At 37.7% G+C, this 16,203-nt stretch overlaps 1 protein-coding gene across 2 annotated transcripts in view; it reads left to right on the top strand.

Moving 5' to 3' along the window:
* Positions 1 to 16,203, top strand: part of Klhl28 (kelch like family member 28) — a 643,595-nt gene that overhangs the window by 19,576 nt on the left and 607,816 nt on the right. Inside the window, exon 5 of one of the 2 annotated variants that reach the window (XR_007830672.1) lies at positions 3,907 to 6,365. Coding sequence is in view for 1 of the 2 variants with exons in the window: in XM_051146785.1 (XP_051002742.1) it covers positions 3,907 to 4,070 (164 nt within the window). In the remaining variant the exon portion in view is untranslated. Of the gene's footprint in view, positions 1 to 3,906; positions 6,417 to 16,203 lie in introns of those variants that run through there. The other variant, XM_051146785.1, reaches the window with a different exon arrangement.

Below are 16,203 nucleotides of genomic sequence, written 5' to 3'. Positions count from 1 at the left end.
GTGATATTTTCATCTATGTTGCTCTCTTGCCTAGATCTTGACATCCTTATGTTATTTATTTGTTTGCATTCTCTTTGGGATCACTGATTATTTATAAAATTAAGTTTTGAATCCTTTGTCCATTGTTCATTTCTAAGTTAGATTTTGAATTCTTTCAGACATCTTTATATCTTAGGATTCAGATACTGAGGAAGTACAATCTTTAGAGGGATACATATTGCCTTGCCTTTTTATATTTTTATGTTTTGTGTTACCATTTTCACATTTGTTGGGATAAATATCTCTTTCAGTTGTCAAGCTTGTTTTTTTTTTTCTTTAATAGATTTCTTAACAACCTTTACTTGGGGTCCTTATGTCATCACCACCTGGAGAAGTGCTGAATAGTAGTCAGCAGCAACAGAAATAATTTAAAAGCAAATCAAGAATTTAAATGTAGTGTAAGTTGGAAACATGGCTAGTTAATCAGGAAAGTGAGAAAAGAGTGGAGCCAGGACACCTACAGGATAAACTATGAGTTTAAAAATTCCTGGAGATAATGATATTAATAATTAAGTAATAAAGAAGGGTGCTTGGGAAGAAAGAAATTAAGAAGGGAGACAGGAAGAAGAAAAAGCATATTGGCATGGAATAATAAGGCCATGGAGACCAGCTCAGGGGGGCGTAAAGTGCTTGCTGAGCAAGCAGGTGGATCTAGGTTTGGATCCCCGGTGTCCATGTTAGGAAACTAGGCTCATGAGCTAGAGAAAGGGCTCAACAATTAAGACCACTTGCTGCTTGTGCAGAGGCCTAGAATTTGGTTTCCAGCATTTATGTTAGACAGCTTAAAACCATCTGTAGCTCGCTGCTCCAGAGGATCCAACACTCTCATCTGCTTTTCACAGGCACTCATACAGACACAGAGAGAAATGTACATAAAAACAACATTAATATTAACACATACCCACATGCACACACACACACATACACCACACACACACACACACACCATGCACACACACATACACCACACACACACACACACACACACACACACACACACACACACACAGCATTGAATACCTGTAATCCTAGCACTGGGAAGTCAAGACATAAGCACTCTAGAGGTTCAGTAGCCAACCAAGCTCCATCTTCAGGGAGAAAACATGTCTCAGAAATAAAGCGCACAGCAACCTCTGGCCTCTACATGTGCACAAATACCTACACATATGCTTAAGCATACATACACACAAAAAGTAGTAGGGAACGTGCAAAGTAAATGGAGACAAGCAAGCCAGAGAAGAGAGAAAGAGACACAGAGAAGAAGGGAAGGAGGGAAACTATCAATATCCCTTTCTTCACAGAAAACATACACACGCGTACACACACTCCACACATATATATACCACACACACACACACACATATGTATCACATACCCAATAACAATACACTATACACAAACCACACATAACACATACACTATACACCGCACATATCATATATACCATACACACACATACACCCGAAAACTCAAGTACACACCGTAGACACATACACCACACACCACATACATACACACACATACCACCCCACATACACTGCACACACACATATGCCATACACCACACATACACAACACTCACACACATAGACACAACATGGGTACTGTACTGTACACACACACAGACACCATGCACACACTACATACACACACTTTTGTTCTTTTCTAGATGGGGCACACAAGTCAGTTTTGGCCGATAAAGTCCCTACAATTTAGGATACAAGGGCTATTTTCATCTGAGCCCTGTCAGAGTTTATATGGTGTATAAGCCTGTTAATATTGCAAATGATGGCTCCACCTTCTGAACTTCTCCAAGCACAAGAATCCTAGACACACCCTGGATGGATGACTCCTCCTATCAGTGGCACTCTCCTTGTGTGGGTTTAGCATTGGAAAGTTCCACAACTTGCTGTGTTCCTGAGACTATACAGATCAGTCAAGCCAAAGCTATCTTTGGCAGCAATAGGCACAGCACAGGGCTGTGGTTGATCTTGTGTGCCAGGGCTTTGCAATTCTTTACTCTTGCTACCTCTCTTGTGCCCATACAACTTTCCTCTCTTGTCTTACGACAGCTTTGCTCAGTGTCCACTTTCATCTCTCCTCTGTGGTATGGCATTCACTTAAAGTCAAGTAGATTCCTTGCCGTGAGTCTCAGTGTAAGACACAATAAGTTTGAAATGGTCACTAAGTGAAGAAAGGCGAGCCCTTTGTTGTTTAGAGATGTAGAAATGCAGGGTGTTCTGCTTTCTTTCCCCAAGTTAGAAAGTGAGACCTCTACTAAGATGATTGCCACCCATAGTTCTAGTGGAATGTGTGCTGCACAGGACACAAAAGTACAGATTATCACCTTGTAACTCTGCCTGCCCTATAGCTTGCCATGGATAACAGGCTGGCCTTGAAGTCACAGGGACCCACCAGCTTCTACCTCCAGAGGGCTGGGATTAAGGTCTGCATCAGCATGCCAAGCTAGAAATGCCATCACAAACTTCATATTTTTCAGTTTGTCATGTCGTGCACAGGTGGAGCCCTCTGGGAGAGTCTCCTCTTTCTCTGTTGTTTGCTTAGTGCTCCTTGGTAGAGTTTTTCTTTTACAAATCTGCAGTTCTGTGTCTCTGTACTCCACCTGGTCTCTATGTCTCTGTACTCCACCCGGTCTCTATGTCTCTGTACTCCACTTGGTCTCAGTCTGCAGCTTCCCATCCCTGGTGTCTCCACACCAGGCACCTCTCGCCACAGCCACATACATAAAGATTTCTTCAGGTTGTTGAGGATGCCTAAAAGTACTGCTTGTCTCTAACCTTCGTCTCTCCTGCCCCCTCTTTCCAGATGCTTTATTTGATTTGTATATCACTATCTTTATGCTCATTATCAAATATTCTTTCCTCTGCAATAAAAAAGAAGGTCAGAGTTTACGGTTTCTAGGAAAGAAACAAATACCTAATGGGGTCTAAGTAGAAATTGTTATCTTTGAACCTGAACTCAAATGTTATTACTTAAAGGGCAGTTTGAAACGATGGAAATGCTTTGGGAGTTTTCACATTTTTATGATTGAAAAAACCCTAGAACCATAAGCACTCAGGGGACATCAACAGCACAAAACACAATGAGCCACTCAACTGGTCACTATACTTTTTCTGGCACCCTCAATAGGGAAAGCCATGAAAACAATGAGAATCTTTTAAATGTGGGCAGAGTTACTATTTTTAGAACTATAAATGGTAATATCTAAAAAAAGATTTTCTTTTCTTCTCCTCTTTGGTTTTTCAAGACAGGCTTTCTCTTGTCATCCTGGCTATCCTGAACTCACCTTGTAGACCAGGCTGGCCTCGAACTCACAGAGATCCACCTGCCTCTGCCTCCTGAGTGCTGGGATTACAGGCTTAAGAAAGAATTTACAAGACATAACTTACATAGTATGATGTATTTGAAGATGAGATAAAATAAGTGATTTATAGAAAAACATACAAATATACATTATAAATATACTGCTTTCTTCCTAGTACTTTAAGAATGCATGCCAGTTACCCTGATCTGATCATTAAACAGTGTCATACTGTAGCCTGTGAGCATAGACAATTACTATGTGTCAAAACTGAAAGCATATTTTGAAAGTGCTTTCATGTAGCAAGGAGAGAACGGACTAGAGAGCAGAGGTGAAGGCAACTGACTGTTTTGTTGAGGGTTTTTTGTTTGTTTTTTGTTTGTTTGTCTCCTAGTAAGCCTACATGGCTGTATTGCTTGTATAATTATAGGAGATTGTTTAAATGAATTTTGAAAATGCATTAACCGATAAATTATTTTATTGTCAGTGAGACATAATCTAGTTTCTACTTCACCTGTTTGTTCTTTTCTCCTCACCTGTCTTAGGAGTTGGTGCTGCAGTAATCGATAACTGCCTTTATGTAGTCGGTGGTCACTCAGGGTCTTCCTACCTGAACACAGTACAGAAATACGACCCTATCTCAGATACGTGGCTGGATTCAGCTGGCATGATATACTGTCGCTGCAATTTTGGATTAACTGCACTCTGATGAGTGTGAACTCAAAACTCATGGAAAGCGCACATGGTGGTGCCACAGGAAAGAATGCCCAGTGTCCTGAACCTAAAAGCTACACTCCCTTCTTTCTAACTTGAAGCGGCATGAAGACTCAAAGTTTGGTTGAATACTTTGAACTGACAGTTTGAATTGCTCTTGATTATACAGTAAATCAATAAGTTAAAAAAAAAGAAAAAGAAAAAAGGAAAGACCTAAGCAATTGAATTGTGCACTTTTCTCCACTGAGACTGGGATAGACTAGTTTTTATGGTCCTATGCGTAAAGAAACCTTGCTGCTTTTCTGGTTTTGTTTTCAGTAATTTGAGCTCTTCTTTCTTGATCTGTGTTTGACTTACTAGGATGAGAGAAGCTTCAGACCCTGCAGTGTGTCAAATGACTGCACAGAATGTGGGTAGTCAATGTTGGATGTCAATTCATGTGCTTCATGTGTTGTTGTTGTTTTTTTTTTTTTTTTTTTAAAGGGCTGCTTTTACTTCGGGTACTGTTAAGCGTTGTAAATAACTTACCAGTCATCTTAGTGTTCTTTCTGCTAAATGGTTTTAGGGCTAATAGTGTGGTAAGGTTGCACAACAGTGGCTTGAATTATCGAATCGGGGGCCCTGTTTTAAGACATTACATATTTGTTGTTTGTGCTTTCTCTCTATGGGCTGGATGAACTTTGTTTCTCAGCTGTGCTTTGGTAAGCATGGACAGAATACTGACCGTGTCAGTCTTGGCTGTTCTTTAGAGCTACCCAGCAGGATCTTGACAGTTGATGTAAATATATCTGAAAGGTATTTAATACCACCCTTGATGCATATTGTTTTTTATATATTCTTAATTTTAGTTTTTTAAGATCTTAATTTTATTTTCAGTGTTCAAAATATAAAAATGGTGCTAACTGTAGGATGTAAGCAAAGCTCTAACTAGTGTAGTTTGGATGTTCAGTGTGAGGTGCATGACGTACTGATAATTGTTTTTATTTTACTGCTTGATTCATTTGTGGTTATGGAAAATGTTGGTGATTACATTAGTGTTAACATCCAGAATAATCTCACTGGCTTGAGTTACACTTCCCATGGTTTTTTAATGGTGACTTAAAGAATGATGCGCTTTTTTTCCCTTCTTGTTCTAGCGATTACATGTCCTTCAGCACAGAAATACACACACCAAACATAACATGCTAGTCAGGTACATTACTGCATTCATTTCTTAGGTGACTGAATGTTTTAACTTACTGAGGAAAACTGGAACTTGATGTTTACTTGAATAAATGGTTCCAAATTTGGTTCTGCTTTGATTAAAGAAACTATCTTTCAAAACAAAACTGGTTGTTACAGCCACTGACAGCTTATTTAAAAGAAATAATTAACTTATTTTAGCATGGGTTGGTAAATATCTGTTAGTATTCAGCACATTAACTTGCAGTTTATTATGATGTTGGTCCTTGCATTTTCATCTTTTAGTAATTCTTTTTTCATTTTTACCCATCTACTCTCTTTTATAACCTCTACACAGTGAATAGTTTTTCCTAAGAAAAAGCTCACCCTGCATTCTTAAGTGCCATACTAGTCTAACTGTTGTTAAGAAGCCATTTGTAATTATAAATCCTAGCTTTACCTGTTAGCATATATGTTATTACTCAAAAACTATAGCTGGGCAATTTGTAGTTTTCCTCGTTCTTCCATAAAATACCAGTTGCAGATTTGAGGATATATTGTGAAACTATGTAAAATCATCTTTATTCATAAAGCAACACCATGCTTTACAAATATTTGCACAGATTATGAAGCCTTGCAAGCAGTTTTTAGTCTCTTCTAGCCTAGAACTCAACAGGAGCTAATACAATCAACTGAGTATTTTCTATGTCACTTGTTTAAATATCATAATGATGCATAGCAATAACTTTTTCATTGATTTGAATAAATCTGCTGAATAGAAATAAGGTGCACTATTGTGCTTGGCCTAAACCTTATTTAAAGAAAAGCAATTTAAAGTAGATTCCAGCACATACTCACTTTTAAATCCCCCGTGTAGTTGTTTTTATTTATATCAATCAAATTATTAAATGTATTCTGTTATGCTACTTTTAATCTCTTTCTCCCAGAAGTGAAGTGAATCTAAAAGACTAGCAGGTTATTTTAAATATACACACATCTACCCAATCATTCTGTTTCAGCAGGACTTTACTCATATAGTTTCCAGTATGCAGTTTAGTTAGGTTTTAATGACATAAGCAAGATTTATGAAAATCATAATGTTTATAGAATCCATGTGGAGTCTGGAAAGGTGGCTCAGCGGTTAAGTTAAACAGCTCTTTCAGTGGATCCAAGATTAGTTTCCAGCACCCAGAGGGGCACAGCTGTCCCTGAGCTCCAGGGGATCTGCTGTCCTTTTCTAGCCTCCCTGGGTATTCCTACACACACATATGCACACAAATAAACATAAAAAATATTTTTAAAGATTTTCTATGCTTCTTAGAATTGGATGGATGGTTTTTTTGTTTTGTTTTGTTTTGTTTTTCCTAAAGGAAAAACAAACTAGGAAAGAGCACACCCATCTCCATTCTCTAGAACCCCATGGCTCTGAGGAAAACGTGTGTGTGTATCATGCTGTTTGCTTTTGTGTTCAGTTGTAGTATAAGATTCTTGGTATTGCCACCGAAGTGCTCACTTTTAGGAAAATCAGATTCCACAATAAAATTACTACTTAAAGTTCAATAATTTTATGACAGCTTCTCTAAACCTTCTGTCAGAGAGTTACACCACTATATGACATGTCAAAGTTAGCATCCTGTTCCATTACTTAACCCTTTCTTTCCCACAGTAAACAGCCCTTTAATTAGACAAAATGTAATTACGTAATGATTCTGTGGCTGTTGGTATCTGTTGGGTCTTCACTTCTGTACTGAGTTCAGTGTTGATAGTTACATTTGGAAAATAAATTTAATATATTTTAAATTGAAGTTTACAAATATTACTAGAGCGAATATGGTCAAACAAAACTTCAGTTTACATCTCTGCAGAGAGAAAAGTTGTTACCCATGTGTTTCATATTGCATATCCACATGCTTCTACATTTAATTCTGTCAAGGAATCATATGTAAAGTCCCATTTATTTTAAAATACCAAGCAAAAAGTTCCAAGTTTGCCTTAATATACATGTAAAATTAAAGAACTGGATGATAATGCCTATATCTTTGCCTTATGAATTGTGCCGTGTCATGAACCAGAGATGGCTGTGATTTTAACAGGATTCTGAAGCATTGTAGATGTAGAGTACCAGTGGGTATCCCCTGTTGTAAAGAGTGTGGTTGGTTGTCCTTAAGGTTCATGTTTAAATGTTTTTTTGTACCTGTATTTTACCTCTGAATAGATACTATTCAGCATCAGGGTTTTATTTTATCTTTGTTTACATAGTAACGTGGCATTTAACTTGTTGAAGATTGTATTCTTTTGGCTTTTTTTTTTTAAAGAGTTCTTTGTGCATATTATTGTGGTAGTCCTCTGTAGTGATTATAGTTACATTTCATTTAATGTGAAGAGTTTAAAAATAAAACTGAAAAATGCAAGTTTGTATCATGTAGTAATTATTGGGAACTGAACTGATCTTTGTCATGTTCAACTCTTGAGTCGCTCATTAAGTTCTTTAAATGCATGCATATAGACTAAGCTAGGGTGCAGGCCAGCCTTCGGTAGGGAGCTAGCTGAGGTGGCTGCACAGTAGCCAGTGCTGTACAGTCTCTTAGTAGTAGTAAGCTCAACTTATGAGAGACATTTACCCTAAGCAGACAAGGCAGTAAGTATCCCATAGGAGCCTGTACTTTATAATCAGCATCAAAGAACCAGGAATCCTATAGCTTAAGCTACAAACAAGCAATTGAGACCCAGATGCCATTTTTATTGCACATAATTATAAATCATGATGGTTTTCTTTATGACAATTGAGACATTTCATGTGTATGTACCATGGACTCTGATCATATACAGTGCACATTTAACATTCCTGTGCCCTTCCACTTCCAGCTAGTTCTCTCTACTTTTATGCCTTAAAAGAAAGAAAGAAAGAAAGAAAGATCCAGATTCCACATATGAGAAAAAATGTATTTGCCTTCCTGAGTCTGGCTTAGTTTGCTTAATATTATGATCTCAAGTTTCCTTGCAAAAGACACTTCATGATTTGTTTTCTTCATGCCTAGTAACCAACTTTAAGAAAGTAGTCAATTAATGTCAGTAGGGATTTCACTAGAAGGGAAAATTTCTATACTATGTCAGTTACGAACCACTTCAATAAATGGTCCTGACATTTAATACAGTAATTATCAAAACAATGGCTATCAAGAGACTAGACTGTTGGCTCAGTGATAAAAAGCACTTCAGAGGACCCAGGTTCAAGTCCCAGTACCTGCTTGGCAGCTTACAACTGTAACTCCAGTTATAGAAGGTCGAGTGCACTCTTGTGACTTCTACAGGTGCTGCAAACACACATTGCACACACATATGTGCAGGTAAAACATCTATACTCGCCAGGTGGTAGTGGCACATGCCTTTAATCCCAGCACTTGGGAGGCAGGGGCAGGCAGATCTCCATGAGTTCGAGGTCAGCCTGATCTACAGAGTGAGTTCCAGGACAGCCAGAGCTGTTACACAGAGAAACCCTGTCTTGAAAAAAACAAAACAAAACAAAACAAAATCCATACTCAAAATATTTAAAAAAAAAAAAAAAAAAAAAAAAGCTGTCAATGAAATTGTGGGGGGAAAAAAAAAAACCTGACTGATGCCTTGTGTAAAGTTTACGGGAGAGCCAGACCACCAAAGCCATACTGACTGAAGCCATAGCACAAAGCCTTATAGGGAGTATGAACTGGTGGACTGTCTGAGAGAAGAGAAAGAAATGCCTAAGGGAGGACACCTCAGCCATGAGTCAGGAAAGGGAGGGCCATGATAGGACTTAAGGGGACTGCTACAAACATGGGGACCTCTGGCAATAACAGGATGCTGCGGTCTTGATCTAGATTCCTGAGACATACAGAATGTGTAGTTTTTACTTCCCTGAAGGGGTTGGTTCCTGTTTGGCCCAGGGCCTTGGGCCAACCCAATACCTTGAGTGTCAGCTCACTATCCTATGCCTGATTTTTTTTCATTAACATTTTTCAGACAATATATTCTCATCCTGCTTTTTCCTTCCCCCTACTTGTGCCAGATCCTACCCACCCACCCAGCCCATGCTCTCTCTTTAAAAAAACAAGCAAATAAAAACAAAGAAAAAAACAAGAAACACAGCAGTGCATATGCCTTTAATCCCAGTGCTCAGAAGGCAGAGGCAGGTGGATCTCTATGAGGTCAAGGCCAGCCTGGTTTACAAAGTGAGTCTAGGACAGCCAGGACTGTTACACAGAGGAAACCCTGTCTTGGGGGAAAAAACAAAAACAAAACAAACACACACAAGAAAAAAACCCAAAATGGAAACCAAACTATACAAGCAAAAACCAATAAAACAAACGAAAAGCCCAAAGCAATTTGAGGCAAGGAAGACTACAAAAATACCATTGAGTTCATCTGTGTTTGCCATCTACTTGTGGGCATGGGCCTTACCCTTAAGTGTGGTTGATACACCCAGTAAGTCCATTGGAGAAAACTAATTTTTCCTTTGCAAATGGGTGTCAGTTGCAATTAGCTTCTCGCTTAGGGATGGGAGTTTGTGTCTACTTCCCTTTCTTAGTGCTGTAACTCTGCATAAAACCTGTGTGGGCCCCTAGGTGTGTTTGTGGAACCTGAGCCATGGTGGCTCCATCTTGTTGCTAGACTCCATCTTAGGCCTTTCCTGAAGTTCATCCCAGTTCCTGGAAAAAACACAAACTGTTCCAGGAAAAGAACCACCCTAGGCCTGATCCGGGGACACCAGGAAAATACCCAACATCCCCAGATGTTATAATAGATTGCTTAAGCTTTTACAACCAGGCTTGGCCATCGCATTACACCACTCCATTCTTGCTAAAATTCCCATTCCTTACTGTAACCATAATAAAACCCCTGCCTAGTGACTGTTCAATGCTCTCAATACTGATCCACTGCTTTGATGTGGTTTGAGGCCTCTCAGTATGATCTTTTGCTTCCGTGAGGTTCAAGGACCCTCAAACTTGAGCAATAAAGGCTCGTTGCTTTTGTATATGACTTCTGACTCCTGGTGGTCTTTGGGGATTTGCTGACCTGGGCATAACATGTTGACCAAGTCTCTGTGAGTTCATGTGTTATGCCTACTTTCTTGATTCAGGCAACTCAGACTTGAATTTGGAACTTAACAAATGCAGCATGAAGTATTTAAAGTGTATTTACATGAAATCTAGTATATTAAGAAGCATTTTGAAAGGAGTACATTTAAAATTTTGAAATTAAGATTTCTTGTTTGGTAGAGTTTTGTTTTTGTTTTTGTTTGTTTGTTTGTTTGTTTTGAGACAGCCCTGGCTGTCCTAGAACTCATGTAGACAAGGTTGGCCCCAAACTCACAGACATTCACCTGCCTCTGAGTGCCAGAATTAAAATGTATGTGCCAAAACACTTGGATAAAATTAAGCTCTCTTGTTTAAGCGGATGCTTTCAAAACCTACCTTTTCCCCCCTATGGCATGCCCAGAGAACATCCACATTACCCAGGAATCACCATGAGTCAGTTTAGTGCTCACGAATAATGAGGGAAGGTGAAAGGAGTGGTATTAGCCATATGCAACACTCCACTGGTAACGACAGAATACTCAAGACCATCCATCCCCCAGTTCACACAGAACAGAAAATGTCCTGCTGCACAAACTTCCTCTGGACTTCTTGGGTTCCTTCTTCAACTTGCTAGGTGGTTCTTTTGTTTGGGACAGTTGTGGTATGCAGGAGTGAGTGGTAAACAATGCTAAGATGAATTTCAGGAGCCTGAGATAAACTTAATGGAATGCAGTAACACTTCCTAAGTCATACCAGAGTTTAGGACCAGGCATAAGTGTTGTGCTGTTTAGGCTGCATGGGGAGATCCTGTATCAGAAAGAAAGAAAGAAAGAAAGAAAGAAAGAAAGAAAGAAAGAAAGAAAGAAAGAAAGAAAGAAAGAAAGAAAGAAAGAAAGAAAGAAAACATGGAACAATCAATCATCCAAACAGATCAATTTGGAAAAGCTATAGTAAAGTTTTTCATTGCTTTTCTCTGTAATCTAGATATTTAAAATTATTTCAAATATTTGTGTAATTTTTTTCTCAGAAAGCAAACAGAGGTGGCTAAATTTAAGTCAAAAGGAATAAACAAAACAAAAAATTTCATGACATAGTGGAGTATCCACATTCCTGAGACAGAACAATTGGTTGAAACCACACAACAAAAGAAGCTCAGTAGAACACACAGATAGCCTATAGGTGGGAGAAAAATTTTTATCAGCTATAATACTTCAAACAAGGGGTTGTTATACAGAATTTATAAAGAGCCATTGAAAGTAAACACCAAGGAAATAAAATCACCAATCAATAAAGGGGCTAATAAGGTGAATAAACAATTTGAAAAAAAAAAAAAAACCACAAATGGCAAATAACTACCTATTAAAATGCCCAATATTCCTAGTCATTAGGGAAATGCAAATTAAATCTATGAGATACTACCTCATCCTAGTCTGAATGGCTACTGTGTAGAATTCTGACATGGAATGTTGGAAAGGATGTTGAGAAAGGGAAACCCCTATTCACTGCTGTGAGGATGCAAATTAATACAACCAGTGTGAGTAACAGCATGGAAGTTCTTCAAAAGACGAAAAGCAGGCCTCCATGTGAACTAGCTACTCCACTCTTGGGCATATAGCCAAGGAACTCCACATCCTACCATAGAGATATATGCACATTCATGTTTTTGTTATTTATGATAGCAGGAAAGTAGAACCAACCTAGTTGTCCATGAGAAGATTCATGGATAATGATTTGATACATATATAAAATGGAACATTATTCAGCTCTAAAGAAAATTGAAATCTCCAAATTTGCAGGAAAAATGTATAGACTTAGAATGTATTATAGGCAAGATGATCCAGGATCAGAAAGGAAAACAAAATCTCTCATTCTCCCTCATCTGTGGTCCTAGCCCATAATGTGTCCATATATCTAAACAAATGTATGTGTGGGTGTAGTATAGCATTAAAAAGCAGAAAAGCAAACTAATAAGTTCATGTATATAGTATATATGTTAAACCTTTCTCTCAAGACATAACATAGTTTCAGTCTAAAGTCAGTCCTTAAATGGGCAGTGTCCACATGCAATTCCATGAGTGCTGTTACTTTACTGGGAGACCTGAATTTTAAATTTCTGTTTGTTGTCTGAATAGTCCTATAGGTTATACTTCTTTGTAAGTACTATTATATTAGTGTCTTTTATTTCTTAAACATGAGTTTTAGCTATTCAAATAATAGAGTTTCAAATTTGTTAAAAGTATGTTTAGAATAGTATAATTTTGAAAACTCAGAATTCCTGGGAATTATTATTTTCCCAAGATTTTGAAAACACTAAAACTTGCTTCCACCCTGACTGTATTTCATAATCGTATGAGCTGGTAAAACTGATAAATGTATTTAGCAAAGTTGCAGGAAAAAAATTTTAAAAATCAGTATTTACATATGGTGATAACAAATTCTCTGAAAAAGAAATTGAGAAAGTAATCTAATTTATAATAGCTATAAAAAAATGTCTAGGAACAGTTTTAACCAATGACATAAAAGGACTCTGTAATGAAACTATCATAACTGATGACTGATAACAGAAAGTAAAGGACACACACACACGTGTGTGCACAGAAGTATATACAAGGTTCATGGAAAAATCAACATGCTAAAATGTCCATAATGCCAAATGTGATCTGCAGATTCATTGTAATTGATATCAAGATATCAATGACATCACAGGAGGAAAAATTCTAAAATGTTTATGCAGCATCATACTACTTTCTTATAAAATGGCATTATACTGGCATTCAAAGACTGGAAAAAAAGTCCCAAAACAAACCTACACATCTTACAGCCAATTGGTTTGTGGACAACAGTGGTAAAATGTACTTTGGAGAAAGGAAAGTCTTAATAATAAATGCTGCTGGAGCAACTGTATATCAACATACAGCAGACTACAAGTAGGCCACCATGTCTCACTACTTATGAAAATAAGTTTGGCATGGAGAGGTAAAGTACTGTCAATAAAGTGCTTGCTTTGAAAATATGAAGACCTGAATTCAATGATCTGAACCCATGTTTTTAAAAAGTAGTGTGAGATGGTACCTGTTAATAACCCCACCTCTGGGGAAGTGGATACAATCAACTTCCTGGGATTCACTGGCCAACAACCCTTGCCTACCTGCCTAATAAAATCTTAAAAAAAAAAAAAAAGATGGCACCTGAGAAACAACATATGAAGTTTCTCTTTGACTTCTATATGGCATGTTCACCTGCACACAGACAAATACACACATGTTTACAGTTCAAAATGTAAAATTGAATGCTATGATACAAATATAACAAAACACTGGTGAGGTGCTTTAGAATATTAGGATGGGCAGCTATAATTTTAGAAAGTAACCCAAAGCCCAGAAAAATGAAAGCAAAAGTAGACATGGGACAGTATATCAGACAGTAAACGTCAGGAAAAAATAAAAGCATACCAAAATGGAGAAAATATCTGCAAGTTATACCTCCGATAAGGGTAAAAGGCAAGAATATACACAAAACTAAAAAAAAAAAAAAAAAAAAAAAAAAAATAGGGTAAAAGCTGAATAATAGATGTAAACATTTCTCAGAATCATACAAATGGCCAGTGGAATTATGAAAAAAAAAAATACTCACCATCACTAGCCACTGGGAAAAATGCAAATTACTCCACTCCAGTTAGAATCATGATAATGAAAAAACAAATAAAACATTAGTTTTGGTAAAACAAGAAAAGAAAATATTTGCAAAAATATTTGCACACATTTGGGTGGATATGTAAATTAGCAAATCATTAGGGGAAAATGTACAGACTCAGTGTCTTGATTCTGAGGTGTTCACTGAAGGCTTAAGTGTTGGAAGTTTGGCAGTTAATAAACAGTTAAGAAAGATACGGGGAAAAAAAAAAAAAAAAAAAAAGAAAGATACGGGGTCATGAAAGTCAGTCTTTTGGATTGAATGTTTATGGATTCATTATCTGATGGCACTGTTGGGTGATGTGGCCTAAAGTTGTAGGAATCAGGTCACTGAGAATGTCTTCTGGAAAGATATATTTCATTCCTGAGCCGCCTTTCTGTTTCTTGGTCACCATGATGTAAACACCCTTTGATACTTGTTCCCTCTGCTATGACACTCTGCTATGACCCAGTGACTTTACACTAGAACTTCTGAAGCTATGACCAAAGCACATTCTTTTTTACATTATTTCTTTCTGATATGTTAAAAAAATATATCATTTTTAAAGGAACTATCAGTCAGGAGAGATGGGTCAGTGGTTAAGACCACTTGTTATTTCAAAAGACCCAGTCTTAGTTTGCAGCACCCACATAGGCAACTTATAACTGTTACTTCAGTTCTACAAGGACTTCATGATTCTGACCTCTGACCTCCTAAGGCATCTATACTTTTGTAGACATATAATTCAAAATAAAAATAAATCTTAAAAAATAGAACTACCATATGCTCTAGCAATCCTACTTCTGGGTATGTATACAAAGGAAAAAGATCCAGTGTTCTGAGATGATCTGAGCACGTCTATGTTTACCGTAGCCCTTTACAACAGCTGTGAAATGGTAACAGTGAAAGTGTTCATCAGCTAATTACACGGTCCCAAAACATCACTCATTCATAAAATGGATGAAATCTTGTAATTTAAAGCAGTGTGAATTGATTTGGGTGTCCATGTGTCAACTGGAATAAAACAGATACATAAACGTGTACAACATCTCATATGAGGAATGTGAAAAAGTTGACCTCACAGAAGTTAAGACTATAATGGAGATTAGGTAGAGAGGAGAGCCTGGTGAGGGCGCAATGGTAGCAACCAATGGGTAGGAAGTTAGCAGACAGCAATGCACTCTGGTGCTCTGCTGCGCAGCGTGGTGACTGTAGATAACGTACTACACATTGCAGAGAAGCCAAAAGAACCCCAGGACTTCGGGTGGCATAGACAGGATGACTGCAAGTTTCAGGCCATTCTGGCCTCCACAATGAGACTCCAAAGGAATAAACAAATAAACTCATAAAATGTTAAATGTGTCATTAAGGTGATAAGGATCAAACAAAGAGTAATTCCTTTTCCACTGCCTTTTTTTTTTTTTAACATTATGTATCTTGAGGTAACCAAATGATTGCTTTGTAGTGCTTTGAAATATTCCTTCATAGAATCCCACAGAATAAACACCAAAGGAACGGCAGGACTGGTGAATCACCCACAAGCCCAGCAGCAGCCACTCAGAGCTGCTAAAGCCACACAGATTTGAAAGAGCCTGAAAAACTAGCCAGTTAAGCTTGGCATCACTAAAAGTGGCATGCTGGCCAGACATACTTCAAAAGCTCATGCCTTGTCTCTCTAAACTGACTTCCTAAAATGAATGAATTGGCAAAAAGCAAAACAAACAAACAAATGAAACCTAAATAGAACCAAAACTCTACAACCCGTGAAATGAAGACTTTACATCTAAACTTCAATTTATAGAAAATTTGAATTTGACCAAATGTGTTCAATAATGTAAGATAGCACTCAGCTTTACCCAAGGGCTGTCACAACTGCTTGTTTAACAAAGATAATGCATTAAACAGCAGGAAATGAGAGATGTTTAGTAAATAAGGAAATTAAAGAGACTTAACAAATGCAACTATTGACCCTGTTTAGGTCCTGACCCAAAGCAACTAGTACTAACCTTTTCCAAGAAAATTGGTGAGTTGATGTCAATTAAGCACAAAATGTGACAAAAGGCACTAATGGTTAAAATTGTGTAGAGAAGTCGGACTGGCAGGAATAGCAGGAGAGAAAGCACCAAGCAAAGCAGGAGCATGAGCAGAGGCTGCTGGGTTATAAGGAGGGTAAGTAGCTGAGGGGAGGGGAAGCTGGTTTTTATCTAGCTGCCAGAAATCTTTCTGTAGTCCAGCTCGAATTAA

This window comes from Acomys russatus, chromosome 1 (genome assembly GCF_903995435.1).
Source record: "Acomys russatus chromosome 1, mAcoRus1.1, whole genome shotgun sequence".
NCBI classification, from domain to species: domain Eukaryota; kingdom Metazoa; phylum Chordata; class Mammalia; order Rodentia; family Muridae; genus Acomys; species Acomys russatus.
The sequence above is the reverse complement of the archived record's forward strand: the minus strand, read 5'-3'. Positions and strand labels throughout refer to the sequence as shown.